This window comes from Ambystoma mexicanum, chromosome 2q (genome assembly GCF_040938575.1).
Source record: "Ambystoma mexicanum isolate Mex_15411 chromosome 2q, UKY_AmexF1_1, whole genome shotgun sequence".
NCBI lineage: Eukaryota > Metazoa > Chordata > Amphibia > Caudata > Ambystomatidae > Ambystoma > Ambystoma mexicanum.
In genome coordinates this window covers 691,226,442-691,249,212 of record NC_090924.1, presented here as the reverse complement: position 1 = coordinate 691,249,212, position 22,771 = coordinate 691,226,442, and the positions used below count along the sequence as shown (strand labels likewise).

The 22,771-nt window shown below is 45.5% G+C and overlaps 1 protein-coding gene across 1 annotated transcript in view; it reads right to left on the bottom strand.

The window, feature by feature from the left end:
• Positions 1 to 22,771, bottom strand: part of C2QH16orf96 (chromosome 2q C16orf96 homolog) — a 576,891-nt gene that overhangs the window by 289,649 nt on the left and 264,471 nt on the right. The window contains exons 8-9 of the mRNA XM_069647906.1: positions 19,254 to 19,328; positions 12,451 to 12,612 (exon numbers count right to left, since the gene is read on the bottom strand). Of these exons, the coding sequence (XP_069504007.1) occupies positions 12,451 to 12,612; positions 19,254 to 19,328 (237 nt within the window). The remainder of the gene's footprint in view (positions 1 to 12,450; positions 12,613 to 19,253; positions 19,329 to 22,771) is intronic.

Sequence of the window (22,771 nt, the reverse complement as noted above, 5' to 3'; positions counted from 1 at the left end):
CATCCATGAAGCAACACCTAACTTTGTTCCACGGTGCAGACATTCTCAAGGTTGTACCATGTGATGAACATAGTAGGCTGAGTTCCTCCACAGCATCCTCCGTTTCCGCTCCTCTCACCATAAGAGACACTCCTGTGGGAGAGCGCATCCCACCAGCTGCTTCACAGGCCATTCGCAATGCTTTTGACCCTTACCTTTCGAGGGTCACAATATTGTGTATGTACTGTGGCGCAGTACTCTGCAGGGGGGAGAGTCTTCAAAGTGCTTTCGAGACTACGGTCACGGACCACAAGAAGACCTTCTACCTACCTAAATAAGGCCCACCCTACATCTTCCTCTCTCCACCTACCATTTCTTATCCCCATGGTTGGTGTCCCTTCCTTACCCTCCTTTCCCCTCCTCTCCTAGTGTGTCGTGTGTAAAAAAGCCCCAAAAATATAAAGAGCCGCCTTTCTCAGTTTAAAAATAGAACTATCAAATAAACAGTGCAGGTCCCTGCGTATTTTTTAAAAGTTTGTGGACAGTGTTAGGACAGAACATTTTTTGGGGTGCTGCCCTAGCAAAACCAATGCACTTTTCTCTGGGAGTAAGTGGTGGCTCTGAAAAGAACCTTTTGGTGGTGTTTTGTGTGTTTGAAAAACGTGGATTCGTCAACATCTAATGCAAAATGGATGACTATAATTCCAAAAAAGGTCGCAATGCATTTTGTACATTTCTAAGAAAAATCTGATTGCCAGCATGTGTAAGATGGACTCCATCTCTGCGAAAAATGAATGTGCTACCAAACATAATATTTTCATTGTGAAAAGAGGACATGCCAATATCTTTTAGAAAGGCACAAACAGCCTTATTGACATTGTGCCTCGCTTTCTCCATTTGTGGACCAAATGAAGAAGAACGCAGCCACATTTGTCTTTGCGCAATACGAGAAAAAAATACTTAGGAAATGGAAACATGTCCATGACCTTCTCAAGTCCTTCTTTCATTGCAAATTGAAAAGAAATTCCAGACACATGTCCTAAACTGTTCCCTCCACAATGAATTATAATTATGTCAGGATGACGCTCTGTCTGTAAAGTAGCACAGAGAGGTACCAAGTCCAGCCACTTCATTCCACGCACTCCATGCCAGTGTACTTCCACATGAGGGAATCCAAGATCTGCAGATACATCACAACGTTCTGCATGCACCTCCAACCAATGTATCCATGAGTCTCCCAAAATCCAGATAATCTGTTTTCAAAAACACACAGCCATACCTATCTCTTCTTCTCTCAGGAAAAAGACATCCTCACTAACTCTCTCCTTACACAACACACCCACTAAACCTTCCTGACCAATCCCTAGCTCCGCTCATTCTCATTTGTATGCCTCTCTACCCCAGAATGCCCGTATGTAATATGTGCTGTCCTCAGACTACCGCCATGTCCGCGGACATGTAGAAGATCTGAGCGTGGTGAATGTACATTTAAATAGTGTTAACCATTTCCCCTTTAAGGTGGGCTCTGAAAAGAGCCGTTTTTTTGGGGGGTTTTGCAGATGCCTGACAGACACCTGTTATTTTGTATTTTTTGGGTTTTTATTCTTCTTAGTTTACTCCTAAAATCTTCACATAACCTGTTCCAAAGCAACCCTTACATTCCAAAAGAACATGGCATTTCCTAAAAAAGATAGAGAAACACCATCTGCTTCAAAATAAGCAGCATTACTCCAAACAATATTCTCATTGTTACAGAAAAACATACCAGCTCTTAGCATGAAAACATGCATGCCTCGATTGATTGCACACCTAGCAATGCTTTGATCAGGACAAAAAACAGAACTGTTGTCCCATTTTGCTGTAGGAAGTAATCCAGAAAAAATTACTTTCGCATTTGGAAGGATGTTGATTACTGCTAGAACCAACTGTTCCAAATCGTCCAACAAAGTAGGGAACTCACGTAGCCCAAATGGAAAGCACCATAGTACAAAACTACCACATGGGGACTGTTTATCCTACGCATATCTCTACAAACTTGGAGAATTGCCTCTGCATTGCAGTCAGTCACAGCGCTCCACACCACCTCCACTCCTCTAACATCGAAATTGCTTGCCACATGCCTGCATTGAGAATACTGCTGTAAACCATGGACAAACATATCTCCGAGCACCAACACCCTGACATTCTGCACCTCTGCCATATTCACCACACACACTCTCTTTCTACACAAATCAACAACGTCAACATCTGATTGGCTGATCCCTACAGTCTCCTTTCCATGCTGGATTTGCTGGAAAACCCTGTATGTGGCACGCTCTACCCGCGGACAGCCACGGAGTCCGCGCGGCACGTAACTCTTAGCCAGCCCTTCTACCCTTTCCACATCACTCTCAGTTCCATTCCCTCATTGGATACAGCTAAGCAGTCACACAACCATCCACCAATCCCATCCAATACCTCTACATCTAACTCCATCATCAGAGTTCTACACTTCAAATGTACTGTTCATCACTCTGAATACAAGTCTCATATCATTGGAAAGAACCTACTACAAAACCCTCTGTACAAGTCTCGAAGATTTCTACTTACAGCTCCATACATATCAACATGCATGATTACAAAGTACAGGTATGCATATTTTATTCAGAGTACATGTACAACTCTGATGATTCCATATAAACAAAGTAATGCCACTAAATCTGCATAGCCAATACATACATGCCAACGCTCCCGATTTAAGCGCGAGACTCCCGATTTTTCATTGAAAAATCAGACTATTTTTTACTGTCTCCCGCATAACCTATACATACATGCCAACCCTCCCGATTTACGCGCGAGACTCAATTTTTCAATGAAAAATGTCACTATTTTTTACTGTCTCCTGACTAAATTAATGCTAATCCCAATGCAATCGTATGAGAAAAATAAATGTTCCCGATTGCTGTGATGAAATCTCCCTCTCAGGTGCTCCCGATTGTTCGCATGTCTAGTTATAATATGAAATTATTCAAATTTTTCCCATCTACTATAATGAAGGAACAAGTTACTTACCTGTAACTGTTGTTCTCCAGCATGGGTCTGGCATGGATTCACATGCTCATGAATATTCCCCGTTGACAGGCTGGGAATCCTCGGTAAAGAAAAAATCAGTATCAGTTTCGTTTCTGATCTGTCTTTCTTAGTAGTCCCAATCACTGGTCTCTGGGTCATACTGCCCCCAGGCAATGACTGCCCTCTTCCTAAGCCCCGCCCCTGGCAGCCATCTTCAGATTTGGTAGCACGTAAAGTGGCAGTATGACCAAGTGAAGAGCCGCAGAGAGGGAGGAGGGAGGGTTCGCATGTGAATCCATGCCAGACCCATGCTGGGGAGCAACAGTTACAGGTAAGTAACTTGTTCTTTCTCCAGCATGGGGTCTGGCATGGATTCACATGCTCATGAATATAAGAATACACAGCAGTACACACATGCACAACCACGGGAGGTGGTAAGGCTCAATATTAAGCATTACATAAAACTCAACATTAAGCATCTCTTACCTCCCCACCAGGCTCACCTTAAGCGAACAGGTTGTGCAGCACTGCCTGGCCGACTCTGGACTCCTCCCTGGAATCCCGGTCGACGCAGTAGAATCTCGTGAAGGTGTGCGTCGACCTCCACGTAGCAGCCCTGCAGATGTCCAGCAGGGGCACACCAGACAAGAACACTGTGGTAGCAGCGATCACTCTGGTCGAATGGGCTCTCGGATGGCCAGGCAACGGTCGGTTTGCCAACCGATGACAGTGCATGATGCAGCCGGAGAGCCATCTGGAAATGGAAGCCTTCGAGAGAGCCTTCCCTTGGTTCACAGGTCCAAAGTTCACAAACAGCTGTGATGTCTTCCGAAAACTCTTCGTTCGGTCCACGTAGAACTTCAGCGCTCTAGCTACATCCAGCAAGTGCAAAGTCCTCTCGGCCGGCGACAAAGGCGATGGGAAAAAGACTGGTAACACCAAGGGCTCGTTGAGATGGAAGTCCGACGGCACCTTGGCAATGAAGGAGGGGTGCGTCCTCAGCACCACCCTCGTCTCATGGAAAGTCAAGTATGAAGGCTTGGAGGAAAGGGCCTGAATCTCTCCCACGCGTTGTGCAGAGGTGATGGCCACAAGGAACGCTGTCTTCCACGACAGGAACTTCAACGGAGCCGAATGCAAGGGCTCGAATGGCAAGCCCATGAGCCTAGTTAGCACCACGTTGAGCTCCCACGCCGGGGCTGGAGCCTTCACCGTTGGGAACGATCGGAACAGTCCTTTCATAAACTCCTTCACCAGGCGATGAGACCACAGGGAGGACCGCCCTGCAGTTCTGGTGTATCGGGAAATCGCTGCCAGATGTATCTTGATGGAAGCGTGAGCTAGTCCAGCTTTGGCCAGCGACAGTAAGTACGGCAGCACTTGAGGGGCTGTAATCCGTAGAGGGTTAATCGTCTGTGCCCGGCACCAGACAGAGAACCTCTTCCACTTGTGTCCGTAGCACTTGAGAGCTGAGGACGCCCTGGCCTTTGCAAGAACCTCTCTGCAGTCAGCCGGTATATCGTACCCTCCAAACTCTAGTGCTGCAGGAGCCAGGCCTGCAAGTTCAGCGACTCCGGGTTGTGATGAAGAATGGTGCCTCCTTCTCTGGAGAGAAGATCTGCGTCTGTCGACAGTTTGACTGGTGGGGACGCTGACAAGTCCAGGAGGTCCGGGAACCATATTTGTCTCGGCCACCTCGGTGCGACGAGGATCATCCTGCACCGGGACCTCTTGAGTTGGTTGATGAGCCTGAGCAGCGACAGCAACGGCGGGAACGCACACAGGAACAGGCCGTCCCAGGGGAACGAGAAAGCATTGCCCATGCTCCTCAGCTGAGGGAACCTGCTGGCGAACCTCTGGCACTTGGAGTTCGTCGCCGTCGCGAACAGGTCGATTTGGGGTTTGCCCCATTGCCGGAAGAGTTGATCCACTTGATCCTGGCGTAGTTCCCACTCGTGACACGAGTGCAGTTCCCTGCTGAGTGAGTCGGCAATGGTGTTTTTTTATCCCTGCTAGATGAAAAGGCACCAGAAACATCCCCTGGGCAACGGACCAGTGCCACCGGTCCTGGGCTTCCTAGGACAGGGCTGGGGATCTGGTTCCTCCCTGCTTCCGGATGTAGAACATCGTGGTGGTGTTGTCTGTGAAGATCCTCATGATGTGGAGTGGCCTCTCCTCAGGGATCCACAGGCCTCTTGCGTGAAGATCTCTGGTGTGCGCTCCCCACCCCTCCAGGGAGGCATCCGTTGTCGCCGTCACCTGGTATGCTGGGGTCTGAAGATCTGTGCCCGCGGCGAGGTGTGCGCGGATACCCCACCATCGAATTTCTTGGCGGAATACTTCGTTGAGCGAGATCTTGTCCTCGAAGCCGCCCGTCGCTTGCGTCCAATGGGCGTCGAGGAACTCCTGCAGAGGACGCATCCGAAGCCTGCACAGGCGCACCAGATAGATGCAAGAGGACATCATCCCGAGAAGGTACTTGATGGACCTCACTCTGGCCACATCCGTGGCCAGCAGCTGCTGTACCTTGCCCAGGAAGGCCTGCGTTCTTTCCTCAGACGGCGAGACCAACTGTGCTACTGTATCGAGCTTGGCTCCCAGAAACAGCGCGACCTGCGACGGAACCAGGTGGGATTTGGGGAAGTTGATGGAGAATCCCATGTCCCTGAGCAGCCGGACGGTCTTTGCTGTGTGTTCGACGGCGAGCTCCCTTGTCCCTGCTCGGATGAGCCAGTCGCCCAGGTAGGGGTAGACGTGGATCCCCTGCAGGCGCAGCCACGCCGCTACTGGTGCTAGGCACTTGGTGAACACCCTGGGCGCCGACTTCAATCCAAATGGGAGGGCCTTGAACTGGTAGTGCCGCCCTTGGACCACGAACCTGAGAAACTTTCGGTGTCCTTTTAGGATGGGGATGTGAAAGTACGCATCCTCCAGATCCAATGACGATAGGAAGTCGCCTTCCTCCAGCTGGCCCAGCACGTGCTGGAGGGTGACCATCCAGAACTTCTGTGCCTTGATGTATTTGTTTAGCCGACGCAAGTCCAGGATGGGATGCCAACCTCCTGTCTTCTTTCTGACGAGGAAGTATCTTGAGTATACTCCGGAGCCCCGGAGCCTCTTTGGGACGAGCTTGATGGCTCCTTTCTTGAGCATCGCCCTTTCCTCTAACAGCAGTTGAGGGATGTGGTTTTCCTTCCTGGCCACGGGCGGAATTCGGGGGCATTTTTTTTTAGAAATTCCAGAGTGTGCCCATGGGCCAGGGCATCCAGCACCCAACAGTCGGTGGAGATGGCTGAACTGAATCATCCCTCACACCCTCCTTAGTTGGCAAACTAGGCAGTGGTAATTCTAACCTTAACAGTGTTCAGAGTAACTCGATAGCTCCGTGGCAAAGAAGGAGCTGGTTTGCTGGTTGGGTAGTGACCTATCCCTCACCTCTCTACGGGAGGTGCGTGTGTGCCCAGAGTCGTCAGGTGTCCGGATCTCGAGGTGCTTCCTCCGGTCCGTGAACTTGCGAATGTAGACTGTGTTAGGTGCTGTTTAAGTACTTTTACGCATGCGTTTCGGCGGGCCAGGCCGCTTCCCAATTGTGCATGCGCATGTTGGGTGTTTATAACAGAACCCACTGCACATGCGCGGGTGATCAGCGCGACACCCATGTCCTGATCACATTTCGTTCTGCGCGTGCACATAGTGTCCTGCGTGCCACCCCGAGGCTCGCACACTACCGACCTGCGCATGCGTGCATGCTTCTTCCTCGTTCCTGCCAGGGAAACGAGAATGTGTTGCGTATTTCCATGCTGATGGTGTCTAAGAGGTCCTAATAGTATGTCAATTACCGGACTACTAGGGGCTCCCACTGTTCTTACTGATGTAACCATATGATCATGGACAATTCTACTAACTCTGTGTCTCCCTTCCATATCCCACTACCTGGAGACCGATCTGCCAGATAGCAATGCCTGTTTAGCTTGATTTTTTAGAAATGCCTGTTAATCCTGTAAATCCTGATTTTTGAGATTCAGGGCCACGACGTCTCGTTAATTCTGGGTTAATAGGTATAGGAGATTCTGAGTGCTAAATGGGGAATCGTGTCATAGGGCCACAGCTCAGGTGAGTGGGGAGTAGCGCAGATAGTTAGTCTGCTCGGGTCCCCATCTATCCTATGCTGTAGCCAAGGTGGCACGATTCTCCGTCCCTCCAATTCTGGCTTTTGAAGAGGGTACATTGTTGACTGTATATCTAATATTTTATATGGCCATGGGGTTTACTAGCTCCAATGTGGTATCATGCTCTCATCTGGTAGGGGCTTTTCCTGTCTCACTCATTACGACAAAACTTAGACTTACTTTATGTACATTCCACATTTGTCCCTGCTGACCTGCCGGCTCACACTCTACAGCGATTCCTCCTGTACCTTAGTTTCACAATTCAACCCGAACAAAAAGTTTTGAAACATGTAACAGGCATGTTTTAGTGTGTATTATTTTAGAGATCATCATATGACTTTAGGTCAGGGGCCCTTCACACCCTTAAGGTCAGGCATCAAGAGAGATCTACTTACCGTTCATATCCATCAAACAGAACATATCAGATCGAACTCCAAATCAACTTTACATTGTGATACATCAAACATAACACATCAGATCGAACTCTAGAATCGTGCCACCTTGGCTACAGCATAGGATAGATGGGGACCCGAGCAGACTAACTATCTGCGCTACTCCCCACTCACCTGAGCTGTGGCCCTATGACACGATTCCCCATTTAGCACTCAGAATCTGCTACACCTATTCATAACCCAGAATTAACGAGACAACGTGGCCCTGAATCTCAAAAATCAGGATCAACAGGATTAACAGGCATTTCTAAAAATCAGGTCTAACAGGCATTGCTATCTGGCAGATTGGTCTCCAGGTAGTGGGATATGGAAGGGAGACACAGAGTTAGTAGAATTGTCCATGATCATATGGTTACATCAGTAAGAACAGTGGGAGCCCCTAATAGTCCGGTAATTGACATACTATTGGGACCTCTTAGACACCATCAACATGGAAATACGCAACACATTATCGTTTCCATGGCAGGAACGAGGAAGAAGCACGCACGCATGCGCAGGTCGGTAGTGTTCGAGACTCAGGGTGGGGCGCTGCACACTCTGTGCACGCGCAGAACGAAATGCGATCAGGACATGGGCGTCGCGCTGATCACCCGCGCATGCGCAGTGGGTTCTGTTATAAACACCCCACATGCGCATGCGCGATTGGGAAGCGGCCTGGCCCGCCGAAACGCATGCGTAAAAGTACTTAAACAACACCTAACACAGTCTACATTTGCACGTTCACGGACCGGAGGAAGCACCTCGAGATCCGGACACCTGACGACTCTGGGCACACACGCACCTCGCGTAGAGAGGTGAGGGATAGGTCACTACCCAACCAGCAAACCAGCTCCTTCTTTGCCACTGAGCTATCGAGTTACTCTGAACACTGTTAAGGTTAGAATTACCCCTGCCTAGTTTGCCAACTAAGGAGGGTGTGAGGGATGATTCAGTTCACTCCATTAATATTAAGGGTCTCTTCATAGGAACCAATTTTATACATGATGGCGTACAAATGTATTTATAATCCCTCTAGAAACATGCGCTGAACCGACATTCTTCTCTGTTTTTTCTCCAGAAGTTCTTCTTGTGAGAGTCTTCTCGAGGTATAACTGACTACACACACAGCGAGCTACGCACAATAGATCCTACCTACAGGGTGTGTCCAAAGACCAAAGATAAAGGTGCTATTGGCACTATAAAAGAGGTACTTTGAGTATTATGTTTATAATTATTAGAGTTGCAACTCTTAAAGTGATAATTAGCTTAAAGATGAGATTGTCAAGATTGACCCAGCATAATGACACTGATAGTAGAATACCTTCTATGTTTTTTGCTTCAGGAACTGAAATCACGAATTTATAGAACTTTTGGAAACAAATAGTATCATTGGCCCTGAAGATGGATTGGCGTGAAGTCCGAAACGCGTTGGCAATACATTGAAATATCCTGATGCTACTTTGGATTGGTGACTTTGAACCAAATAACTTTATCATATTATTTGATTTTGTTATTATCACATACAGGGAAAAGGGACTTTGCAAATGCAAATGTATGTGCAAATCTATGTGTGAAACAAAACACTTACAAATTGTGAATGTAATAAAATAAATTTTGTGAGACAAACCAACTATGGTGGGACTTTGATTATGTTCACTAAAAAAGATTTTGTAAAATTATACACTTTGGTTGATTAAAATAACCCACTTAGGGTTTTCTGACTCTCTATGGTGTAAATTATTGTATGAAGGAATTGTTCGTCACATTTTGTGAACTGAATTAAGTGCATGACAAACAATTAGTTGTCAAACTATAAGTTAACTAGAGGTTATACACCTATCTTAACTTCATTGAACATTTGTATTTTGAAATCCTAATATAAGCCTTTATAATAATACGCTAAACTTTGAACAGCAAGCAGTGGAACCTGTATTAGACCCCACATGCCGGCAACATTAATGTTTTTGGGATTGAACTCCCCTTGGAGTGCACTAAGGGTTGGAATGTAGCTTATAACTCAGTATCACACCCATAGATTGAAATTTTTTAACTGCGACATATACTCAATGGGAAAGTCCGCTGACACCACGCGTGTCCTTAGAACAGTTTCAACTTGCCTGCGCACAGCACGGACGGGAATACTATCCTTAGGACACCCCTCATTTTCAGTAATTACGAACTTCCCGGACAGCACGGGCATGCCTAATACATCAGTAGCACCTGCCACCTAAACAAACACAGTATTTCACCCATCTCTTACTCCCCAAACCCCCCCAAGCACTCTTGCACACCAAAACACTCCCCAAAACTGCATTTCGCCTCTTTTTGCCGCCGTGCTGTCGGCGGATCCAAGATGGCGGGCGCATCGGAACAATCTGACGCACATCACACCTCACTTCAGCCAATCGGCGGACACGTCGCGTGTCCGCGCACATGACGCGAGGCCATTAGCCAATTGGTGTCCTGCCCGCGGAGCGAACAGGGAAGTGTCTCCGCGGAGCGGACATATATATCACACATTTTTTTAGACCTACTTTTTCGTTGTTTTAAAGAAAACTACTGGACGGATTTTCACCAAATTTACAAAAGCACGCTTTCGGGACCAAGCCCCTGCTCGTGCCGCAAATTTGGTGAAAATCCGTCCAGCGGTTTGGGCTGTAGACGTGCGCAAAGTTTTTCCCCCATTCAGTCTATGGGGAAAAAATACGTTTTGGGACCCCCCCTATAACTTTGCCCCCCCTGGACCAAACCTCACCAAACTTTGCAAAATTCAGAGTGGGCCATATACTTTTTTTGCAAAGTTTGGTGAGGATTCGTCCAGGGGAAGCGGAGTTATAAGCCGCCCAAAAAGTGCTCTTCCTGTGGAAACAGCAACTTAACCATAACTACACGGACACTACCGTGGCCGTGTAATATATATATATATATATATGTATATATATATATATATATATATATGCACATAGTAGCTGTGTGATAATACTTATCTGAAATTTTCACTGCTAAGAGTGTATCTTAAAGGCCTTATAAATAATTGTACATGCTTATAATTCTCTGTCTAACTGGAAATATTGGAGTGTTCTATGTGTGTCTCATTGTAGTCCTAGTCCACTCTCACGCCGCTCCTGAGTCCAAGTCTTACTACTCTGCTAAATTACTTTGACTGGGTTAGTCTAGACATCAGGTTGGCCGTTAAGAATCTCACTCCAAGGTAGATTCTGAAAATGCATCTTAACACTGGGAAACAAAAACATATACCAATTGCAAGAAAGTCAATGGAATCCACCCGATCAACTACCCCTGTAGTCTAAAATACATTGGAATAATGACTGGACCATTCAAGAAATGGCACATAGTAAGCTTTGCAATGAGGGTGATGGGGAAAGGGAGAGTATAGGAGAGATAGCACGTGTGACGAGGAGAAGGAAGTGGTGAAAGGGAGAGTGGTGGATGGTGAGGTCTAAGAAAGGAAGATGAGGTTCAGGTAGTTGGCTCCGAAATGCATGCAAAGGTTGTCAGGGAGGGTAGTGGGTAGTGTCCAGTTTGAGGCAGAGGGCAGTTGTGATGTATAAGAGGTGAAAGTCTCAAATTAGCACAATACAGGCCTCAGTGGGAGTGGTGGGGAGGTCAAGACTAGGAAAGACAGACTTGAAGGGGCCAGGGGGCAATGACATGAGAAGATTAAGATGGGTAGGAGCAAGAGATTGGACAGCACTGGAGACGAAAATCATGTGGCAGGTGAAGGGTGGATGGCCAGCCTGTCCAAATCATGAGACCAACACCGCCCCCTCCTCATTTGGACAATTAAGGGAAATGAGATAATATAGCATAGTCAGTGTAGAGAACAACGTGGATGACATTGTCATGGGAAGTGATACAATTTTCAGTGATGGCCATGACTGAGTGGTGAGCGTGATGAGAGTCAAAGTAGTCTGTGATAAATTAACAGATGCTGGAGAAGAATTAGGAAAGTCTGGAGCCTATGAGGAAGGTTAGTGAAGGGAGGTGGCAGAGGGTGGTGGGGTTAACGGAAGGTTTGGCTGCAGTAGATTTCGAGGGAGAATTGGTTGACTTTATTTTGCCACATTTTACCGCAAATGTATGCAGGGGTGGGTTAGGGGAATACTAAAGGTAGGTCGTGATTTGGGGAGCTGTGGGGGTCTCGCCGGCATATATTTGCAGTAAAATGTACTTAAAGAAAAACATTATTTGACCAATTCTCCCTCGATTAAATAAATTTGAAGAAATCACACAGAACCGTGGTGCAGAGGCTTCAAAGTGGAGGTGGTTGGTAGATTGGTTGGGACTAGTGGTGTGAGTGAAATTAGCTGCCAGGTTACTTGATAAGTGTCAATGTAGTCTGTGATAAACAAGGAGATTCTGCAGAGCAATTGGGTAATTACAGAGCTTAAGCGGGAGGGTAGTACTGCTGATGGTAGGAGGAGGAAGATCCAGGCAGAGAGGTTCCCAATGTGAGATGGGGTTTAGAGTTGGGGCTAGTGGTGTTTTAATGAATGGAGCAGTCAGGTTAATTTTTGTGGAAGAGGCAATAGGCTGGGATGTGTAAGACGGGGGAAAGAGACATGTTGGGGGTAATAACTCATTTGATGAATGTAATGGGACACTCTATCATCTTTCCTTGATATACCTTACCTAAACCTCACTCTAAATCGCTGTATGTAAGAGGTGGCAGGTACATCTTAACTTTATACAATGGGCTATACACTGTGTAGCCTTAGCTGCACTAACGAGGATGGCACAGGAATGCAATGTCACTGGCCGCGCTTGGGCTCGGTCACTTCCACAAAAGCCAGTCTTACCTTGGAGTCCACCAAATTGAGCAGCTTCTCCAGCGTCTTCTGCCAGTCCTCCTGCAAGGCCATCTTCCTTATCATGTCTTCTAACATGGCGTTGAGTTCAGCAACAGCAGCCTCCATCTGGGCATGGCCCACTTTGGAATCCAACGCCTTTTTATCGGCTTTCTATCAATAAAAGCAACATTGTATAAAAAAGAGTGAAAAGATCTGAAACCTTGTCAATTATAGAGATACAGTTTAAAACATGCTCAGAAAAACAATAATTCCTGCAAATAAGGTATGCACTTGCTACAGTGGGGTAGGCTTGGTGTTCAATGGTGAATCAAGACTCGTGACATTAGAGTTTTGTGTTTCTCGTATTTTGTAGCAAATGACAATGAGCAACAAAAGGCACATTGGATATATACGTAACTATAACAGACCTTCAAACAATCGCAGCACAGTGTTCACATGTGCGTAAATGTCTAGAAGATCCAGATCCAGCGCCAAACCTACCTAATATTTTCGAGTGCAAAATAGTTGGTACAATAAACAGTTGCCTTTTAATAACCCAATCAATATTCAACATCCATTTCGAGGAGGGTTTTTTTAGATACGTTTTTAACAAACCAATTGCTATCTAAACATACAAATGCAAACTTCGTTATTTCTGACTATGCATGCAAAATAATCTAGGAGAGGCCGCATGCTTATAGAGTCCGTTTTCTTGAGGACCTTGTTTACCATTTCGCGGCAGACGTGCTGCGAGGCACGTGATAACGTCACACGTTGGTGTGTAAACGCAGCGCTGGTTATAAATAAAGGGCCGGCACGTGGCCGCATTCTGCGTTCACAGGAAAGCCGACCGAGGGAGTAGCAAAGAGGTCCCTTTGATACTGGGTGAGTGCTTTTTTTCTGTACTGACATTGGGCAAGGCTTTGGGCATTAGCTTGAATAGGTTACTAATACAAACAAACTATGTGAGTAGAGAGTGAAGGTGAAGAAACCTCACCCTTATTTACATGAGCCTTTTTCCACTGTCCTTTGTTTTCCATGAGGAGCATCCTAAATTGGACATATATAAAATATAGTGATGAACGTGGAGAATAGCAATTACAGCTACTAAAAGACTGTTTTCAATTTGTATTTAAGGACCAAAATCCAAGAGTGCCATACATATGGACAACAGAGTCTCAACACTTTTGCATTAGGGTAAGCATAAGCTGAGCTTTGAATGTATAGAATGGCACCGCACAGCGTTTTGAGGGGGACAGACTAATATCATGTCCCTTCCTCACTTTTCTTTTGGTTATTAGGCGGCGGATTCAGATTAGCAAATTGACTCCAGCAAAAACTATTCAGCTTCAGTAGGTGGCGTATTATGAAAGTACTTTTCAGGTAAAATACACTTTTCTTGTCCTTAGCTCCTACGACACGTGTGATGTAGTGTATTCGGTACACTGGCTAATTAAAGATGTTTTGATGTTGTTGGTGAGAGAATCAGACATTAACGGACCTGGAAATATTCATCTTTTTGGGTGGCACTGGTGTTACACAGCATGCTTATTGGCATGCAAACCCAATCGAGACATGAAGTAATTGACACAATGGTGTCAGAATGTAAGGGTGCAACATAACAAATTGCTAATTGCAAATTGCTTTTGTTTTAGTCTCCTCTGCCATGTGCTTTCTTCCTTCTCCCACTGGGATAATCTTCAATATGCTATATTCTGTTCCTTTTAGAAAATGATTCAGTTCAGCCCTGATGAAAACCTGTGACAGGTTGAACCACTTGTTGGCTTGTTTCTTTGGTATGACTAGTTGGAAATAACAGAGGCTTTTTTCTTTTTCATTTTATATGCATAGTCAGAAATAACAAAGTTTGCATTTGTAGGTTTATACACCAATTGGTTTATTAAAAACGTATCTAAAAAACCCTAATCAAAATTGACATTGAATATTGATTGGGTTATTAAACAGCAATTGTTGTTTACTGTATCAACTAATTTGCAATCCAAAATATTAGGTAGGTTTGGCTCTGGAGTTAATCTTCTAGATTATTTGTACCTTTTTTCAAGACTGGGAGGTTGAGTCTTGGTTTGATCATTTATACTTTCCAGTCTGCCAACCTCATTAATTCAAAATCGTAGACTTACATTTGTATGTATGCTCCTGGACATTTGAATCTCGCTGCTGGCCCTACCTCTGCTCACCATATTCATTCTGACTATCTATCTCTACCTCTTCTCTGTCCCTGGCTTTTTTCCTTCTCTCCCTCTCCCCTCTCCCTCACTATGATCAATGCTCTTACACTATCTGAAATGTCGCCAGGCCTAGTACGATAGTTCTGTTTAGTTTTATTCATTCTGAATGTTCCAAGGCCTTGTAAGAATGTTTACTGTATTTCCCTGCTCCTTCCCCCTGCCTTGGAGCGCTGTGAAACACTTTGTGTATAGGCGCTATATAAATAGATATAACACCAGGTGGTGCAGCTCAGACTACAGTGCAACCTCATTTTTTACTTTAACTTCACATGTGCATAGTTTGCTTTACATACACATTGCTACATTACCTATTATCTAAAGAGATGACCTGTAATTTCACTTTCAATTTTGTGAGTGAATGAGAGAAAATGAAAGTGCATAGCGCCCAAAACAAATGGAACTGTCACCGATGGCCATTGTAGGGAACCACCAAGGCCAATGAAAATGGAGTGCTGTCCCATGGATTGGTATTATAAAACAGGCCAGAGAATAGTAAAATGGCAGCCATCCACATTCGGATATGTTGCACCCTATGCCCCAAGAGTGGTGTTTTGCGAGGTTTGGGGCATCATGGATTGCACCAAGCTGTGGGGTTTGGGGGGTTTGTCTCCACTCAAAAGCCAGTCCGGGTTTCACCCACCAAGATCCTGGCTATGTAATCGGGACACATAATTAGGATTTTATGGATGCCTCAACCTAGGGGCTATCAGGGGGTCTGTGTGCTGTGCCAAGGGGGATTCCAGTCGATGACTGCTACCACTTTGCCATGCTGAGGGCTATCTTGAAAAGCTTGGAAAGGGTTTTATACCATCACAATTTACTCACGTCACACGTCACACCAGAAACACCACTATCATGTCTTCTAACATAGCGTTGAGTTCAGCAACAGCAGCCTCCAGCAGCCCTGGTCCTCTCTAGGCAGGACTACTGCAACAGCCTCTTCCTCAATCTTCCTCTATTCTCGCTCGGCCCCCTTAAAATTAAGTGTCCTTAAGATGTAAAAGCTGTTTCCTACAATTCAGCCACGAGTGGATTCTTTTTAAAGCAACGTTGATCTCCTTGGTACTATTAAGCCGATTTTACAGCAAACCTTCTGTTGGTTTGACATCTGTTATGCTGCAGCCAAAGATTAATCAGATGGCTATGTATTAATATTTTTCTACACTTGCTAAATTGTTATATGTATGTTTACTATGGGTGTTAGTTCCCCGCGATAATTTCCGGTTCATAGATTGACCCAGCATAACACAATACGGAAATAAACTTGATGTAATATTGATGGCAACCATTGGCTTGATGATATGTATTAATTAAGTTCTACAATTTGAAAATAGATGAGCATCTTGATTGCCTTTTAGAATTATCCGTTGAGTGGACATTTAAGACAACACACTAAATTGAATTGTTCTTTTACTACGATAGGAACATGGTTATACTGTCATTTAACCTGTGCATGGTTTCACTTTCCCTACCATACTCATAATGAGGCCCCTAAACCACACACATTTCCACTGCACCTCTATCAAGCTCCACGCTTTATAAAGCCTTCAAATAAATAAATATGGGCTTGCATTACTTTCTCTTTTTGGTACTTGAACCTAAGGGTTAGAATTCGGTTAGTAGTAGCCAGATTTCTTTCAGAAGAAGAAACTGAAGTTGTAACTAATAATGAAATGAATAAAAAATCAATGCGAGTGTCCCTACGTTTGTTGTGCACAACTACTCATTGTACCCTTGAGAATGCACCACTCCATAAACACAGCATTGCAGTTCCATCCAGATCTTTCTGTACTAAAGTCCTCTAGGAGACGGAATTGCCTAAAAAGAGCAGGGTTGGAGAAGAACTCAATCCGTTGGGGCTCAGGGACCTCACTCTCCACCCAAATAATCCAATTATATCCTGCATGCAGATGAGGCTCATTCTTTTTTTCCAGGGAAACTCCCTGCTACTGTTCCTTCTTGTGTTGTGTGTTTTCTTACCTCTGAAACACACCAGGTCTCCACCTACGATGGCACCTCCAATGTGCCCCTCCCCTCTTCTGACACAGCCTCTCTCGTTATTGCTTGCAAGATCTCCTCTGCCCAAGTCCCATCTTGTGGCACCTCCACCTGCACATGAGCTTCTGCAAAGGCAATGCTAATGCTATGACTGTGCACTGACCAGTCCCATGCTGACTGGGCCTGGAACATATCTACCCAAAGTGACACCTGGCGACAGATTACTCATGGATGGGGTCTTGGTGCTGCCTAGCATCTCTTCTATTGCCATCTCCTGGCCAGCAGTAGTGACACTCTGGGCCCACCTCATCTTCCTGGGTATCATTTTGGGCAATGCAGTGCACCTGCCACTGCCCACAACCTCCTCGTATTGCTGATTCACAGAGGGTGCTTAAACACGTGTGTGTGTGTGTGTGTGTGTGTGTGTGTGTGTGTCCTTACTACAACCGAAAAAGTGCTGCTTCAACAATAATAGTGGTTTCCCTGTGTGAATCATAGAAAGTATGCCCACTGTAAAGTGACTGTCTGTGCACCACTCCCCAGCTCTCTCACGTGTTTCCTCAACTGCAGCCATGTGGCAGGTGGTAGGTGTAGCCTTTAATAGATTCCAGTGAGGAAAAGATGGTAACAACCTAAAGCTCTCACTCAACCCGAGCCCTGGTCACCATCTTGAACAGAATAAATATGCTGACGTCTGAGCCTATAAAGCAAATTGCCAATGCACAATATATCCCCCCCCCCAATTAACCCATGCCAAAAGTGGAGGAATCATAAAACAAAACTGACACTGCATGATAGAGAACAGCGCTGCCCCTGCAGACGAGACTGGATGTGTGGATGCCTGGAGTGGTTTGTTGCTACTTGTTCCAGGAAAGGACTATATGAGGAGCTTTTCACTGAATCCAGCACCTTAGTGACATTACTCTGACAGCTTTACATAGCCAATACCCCAACATTCTTGACTTTCTCTGGTGTAGACTGACATTACAAAGATGCACATTAGTCACCTGCCGTACAGCGCCCAATAAGAGATGGAGGAATGGCTGTATGCTTATAAACGGTGCAACCTCAGAATGGCACCCTTAGTTCCTATTGCTGCCCACTGATGCTCCTTGGTAGTGTGGACGGTGGTCATGTTGGTGCAGCATTGTGGTGAACCCCCAAACCCTCTAATATGTGTCTCTCAACACACACAGGAGCAAGGGGCACAAAGCAGTGAATTACAATGCAAAGCACGGCTTAAGTGGAGAAAAATGGCCCTCGGCAGCAAAGGTATGTCATGGGAAGTGGCTGCTACATTTGATGAACTGGAGTTTTAGAGGTGCACCTTGAAACTCTTACTGAATTGATTGATTGATTGATTCATTTATTGAGCGCCTTACACCAAGGCGCTGTACAATGGAACAACAAATACAGAGAAATAACAACAATTAACATTGTGAGCAAGAATACAACTTGAATCATTCTACAAAACAGTGCAAGGAGCAATTAACTGAGAGGGGGGGAAGAGGAGTGGGGATAGGAGTGTTGAGGGGGCAGGAGAAGGATAGAATAAGTGTAGAAGAAAGGGGAGAAAGAATGTAATGGGAGAGGGGAGAGAGGAATTAAAAGAGGGGAGAAACAGGGGGGGGAATGGAGAGGGTAGTGGGGGGGCTTCAAGGTGGGGAATGGAGAAGGAGGGATTTAAGGGAAGTGCGAAATGAGGTGAAGGTAGAGGAAGAGCGGATTGGGAGGGGGAGAGAGTTCCAGTGCAGTGGAGCAAGAAGGTGGAAGGAGCGGAACCGGGAGGAAGCACAGGGGGAAGGAGGTACAGTGAGAAGGAAGCGGTCAGCGGAACAAAGGGAGCGAGAGGGGGAGTAGAAGGAGAGAAGGGAGGAGAGATAAGGAGGAGCAAGACCATGGAGGGATTTGAAAACAAGGCAGAGAAAGTGGAATTTTAGTTGTAGGTGGAAAGGTAGCCAGCACATGGTCAATGGTTGACTGAATGGTCAAGCACAGCATGGACTGGGGAGCTCAAGCCACGTGTTTCATGTATATGCTGGGAGATGCTGTCTGTCTCCCCGAGACTAGCGTGAACATGGTTCAGGAAGACTTTTGATAATATTTATTTTCAAGTAAAATTAATAGACAAGTAGTCATACTTTGCAGATAACCATCCTAAAAATGTTGACAAAGTAGAATACCTTTCCAGTACATTTTAGGTACCTGCAAAAATGGATCAAACTAGGGATGGCAGCTCAAGTGTTAAAGGCCTGTGAAGGGAGGTATCTTCTACTGCACAGAGCCCAGCGGAGGAGCTGGAAATGATGGAGAAGGCATGCTCAGCAAACTGGACCCAAGAGGAGGATCTTCAGCCGCCTGAAGAACCCGCAGAATAGAGCCCCCGCAGTCAAAGCAATTACATGGAGAAACTGACCTGTGCTGAATGTAAGGATCCCCATTTCTATTTAGGGGGAGAGAGACAAAACCTTTGTTGCAGAAGAGGGAGGCTTGCAGTGACCATGCCTCTAGGCTTTGGAGGCGTGCAGTGAGGATACCTGTGGGCTTTGACTTTCTCTTACCTACCGTGTTCAGTTCCAGTAGCAGCAAATCCTTGTCCATTTTCCTTGAGTCAAGCTCATTGATCTGTTGTTGGACGCTCTACATTTAAATACAAGAAGTGAAGGAAAAAACATCAGTCCAGCTGCCACATTGTGCTAACCCTTCTGAGCACAAACTGACACAAACACGTTTTTGTAAATGTCAAGATATTTCCTGTTAGTACATTTAGTTCAAACAGAAGTTTGTTTTCAAATGCTATCCTATAATTCCAGAAGCCATTTGGTGAGAAAATCAAATTCTGCCTGGGTGGCACCGGGGAGCCAGGAACATTGTAATGCAAACAAAAGTGAATACGCATTTTTTGTTGGCCTGGCTGCCTAAATTGGCTTTCCCCACCCCCATTTGCATTGCATTGTAAACCTCCTGAAAGTTCCCATTTTGCATATGCAAATGACCCGATTGAACTGTTCCACGCCACACCTCACTAATTTCTCTCACTCGGTGCGCATGCGTCTTTCCTACTTATCTTTTGAAGAAGCCATAACGCACGTGTAAGCCCATTGGACTGAACAATAATCCTGTAAATCACACCCAGAGTGCAAAACCAACGATTCACACAATGTGAAAGGATGACAACCCCTATTCTGCCTAGGGGGTATAGGTGACAGCCCACACATACGCTCTCTCACTCCGGACCCAGTATCCACCTTTGTGCATTACTCTCCAAACCCGGAGCGCTGGACTGGGCCGGGTGAAATTGGTGTTATTTGGGTGCCGGGCATTTGTGAAGTGGCAACAAGTGAAAAGACAGTGAACATTGTAATCTGATTATAAATGTATATACAGCAAACTCACCCACACACCTAAAACGAACACGAAACATGGGCAAAAACAGTGCTAACATTATCAGGACCCACATCACCCAACTCCCAAAACATAAACTAATACAAAAGTACAACATACAACAAATTAGTCCAAGAAATATAACAATGAGGAGTTCAAGCAAATTAGTGCACGTCTGCAGCTCAAGCAAAGTACCTTGCAAAAACGAAATCACTAAAAACGATGACTGGGCAACCTTTAAAACGAGCAATAATTCTTGAACGAGATATTTGCTAGAGGACAGCACTGAGACACGTTGAATCAATTTCCACTTGATCTTTCTCCCCTTTTCTTTTAACAATGAATACTAAAAATTGCCAATATTTAAAGGGGTGAATACTGCTACGGAATAGCATGAAAATAGAACAGCAATCACCCCAGTGTTAGCAATGACTCTGAATATATAGCACTGATGGAAGTCAGAGGCATTGAACTTTCATCCACTTGGGTGACAATTGAAATGAACTCAATGTTTGCAGGTGTAAAAGATCCACGGGCCCCTATGGGCAGATTCAGGGGAAGGCCACCTCATGGGGGAGGTGGGCTGTAAGCACATCAGAAAGCACATTTTCCTTCCACGTAGTCAAAGGAAAGCAAAATAATAATAACTATTTGTGTTTAAAATGTAGGCAGGTGCTGAATTACTCATACCTTTAAGCGCTGAAAAACAGGTGTTATGACCCAATTTACTATTATTCAATGTAATGGTACAAACCTCAGAAAGGTGTCGGCTAACACATAAGCATGAATTCCTTTATGCTAATGCTCATCGTAAGGTCAGTGCACACTACCACGAGCCTAGGATAACATCACATAACTCTGACAGGATCCCTTGGCAAGGACACACACCACATACCACCTTGCAATGATATCATGGACCTAATTGATCATTTACCCAGAAACAAGAACGAGTAAACATGAAACTGCCTATTCAACAAGTGGGGCAATATGACACGCCACAGTATTCTCCACCCAACATGCTGCCGGTCAATAACCGGATGACCAGCCCGACAGATGAGGGGTGTATCAGCCACTTTTACTCCCTAAAAATAGGAAAAGACTACGCCCCCAAAAATAGGGAGTAAAAATGCAGATAACTGGACCAATGACTGCAAGGACCGTTGGCATTAAAGGGGAGATGGGGTTTTCGGTGGGGAGAAGGTGAGAGGACTGAGGTAACAATTGACCCATTTGAGGTGAGTAGTGATATCAACAGAGTCCCTGACAGAGAGGACTCCCATTTTGAGATTTCCTTAGATTCTCCCATCCCCAGCCAATCACATTTTGGCAGACAATATTGACACTATGCGGGTCAAGGTATAATGAACGAGGCCTCTGGAGAGATGCTAACTCCTGCATTTAGGAATGGACGAACTACTCAGGAAAGTAATATATATATATCATTATATGTTGAGAGCACACCGACTGACAGAGAGGGTTCAGTAGACAATAATCCCTATGTAGGGAGTAAAGAGTGGTACAGGTAGAGGACATACAACCTGCACCCGCGGTGATCCTTGTGCCACTACACAAAAATCCTGACTGAGGAATACTGGGGAAGTGAGTAAAAAATGGGAGCAGCAGCCCTGGGCCACTGGATTCAGAGAATGGCTTGACAGTTGTTCTCGTGTTAAACTACAAAGGAGTTGCCCCATCAGTCTCTGAGAGCTTAAAAGATCTCTCAATTGCCCTTATCCTTACTGGGAAGGAAGCAACTCCGCTCCTGTGAGCGGATAGCAGTATAGGACTGTGTTACCCTTCAGGTAGCCAGCTTTGGTGGGTTAAGAGTTTTTTAATAATTGAGAAGTAGATCCCTGGTGGTTCTTGACAGGTTGCAGGAGGGCAATAAATAAAAGCAGTAGCTGCCTTGCACCTCTAGTTATAGCACCATGCCACCTTCAAGTAGTGCATTACAGGAGTTGGACAGAGTTCTGAAAGTATACCAGAAGTACTCTCGGGGTCATAGATTTATTCCCTTCCCATGACTTCTGACACAAAGAGTTGTTACCGAGGTCGGTGGGGGCCTCTCATTCCTCATGAACCTAAATGCCAGCTCATTGAATCCATACCTGACCTGTACTTATGTTGCCAGACTTTAGATTTATGAGTTGTGTCTACACTTTGGATTGTCTTCTATTTGTGGTGCGCTTCCTTCCTCTGCACACACAGACACACACACCCACACTCACTCCCCCCAGCAGAACCTGTACATACATGCCACCCCAGCACTGCAGCCACACACACATGACCCTAAATTTAGCTCTGCACTTATGGCCAGCAGTATTGCACACATGCACGCATACATACGCACACAGCCCCACGAGTTTCTTTCTTGCTACTATTAAGAAAAGATGCCCATGTACATTCACGATTTGCCCAGTGTTGCAAATACAGGTTCAAGTTAACATTATTTGATCGTTTTTACCAGGATATGTTAAAGTCAAACCTATTACAGGTAATGTCATCAAATGTATTTATTTATTGTGCATTTGTAAGGCGCTTATACATCAAGTAAATTGTGTTTCAAAGCACCCACAGGGCCACAGGGAGGAAACATGGGAATAAAAAGCAAATATAACAATGAAGGATAGAGGCGGTCCTACAAGGCCTTGTGAGCATTCAGAACGTACAAGTGCAGAGATAGAAATGGATGAGGGAGT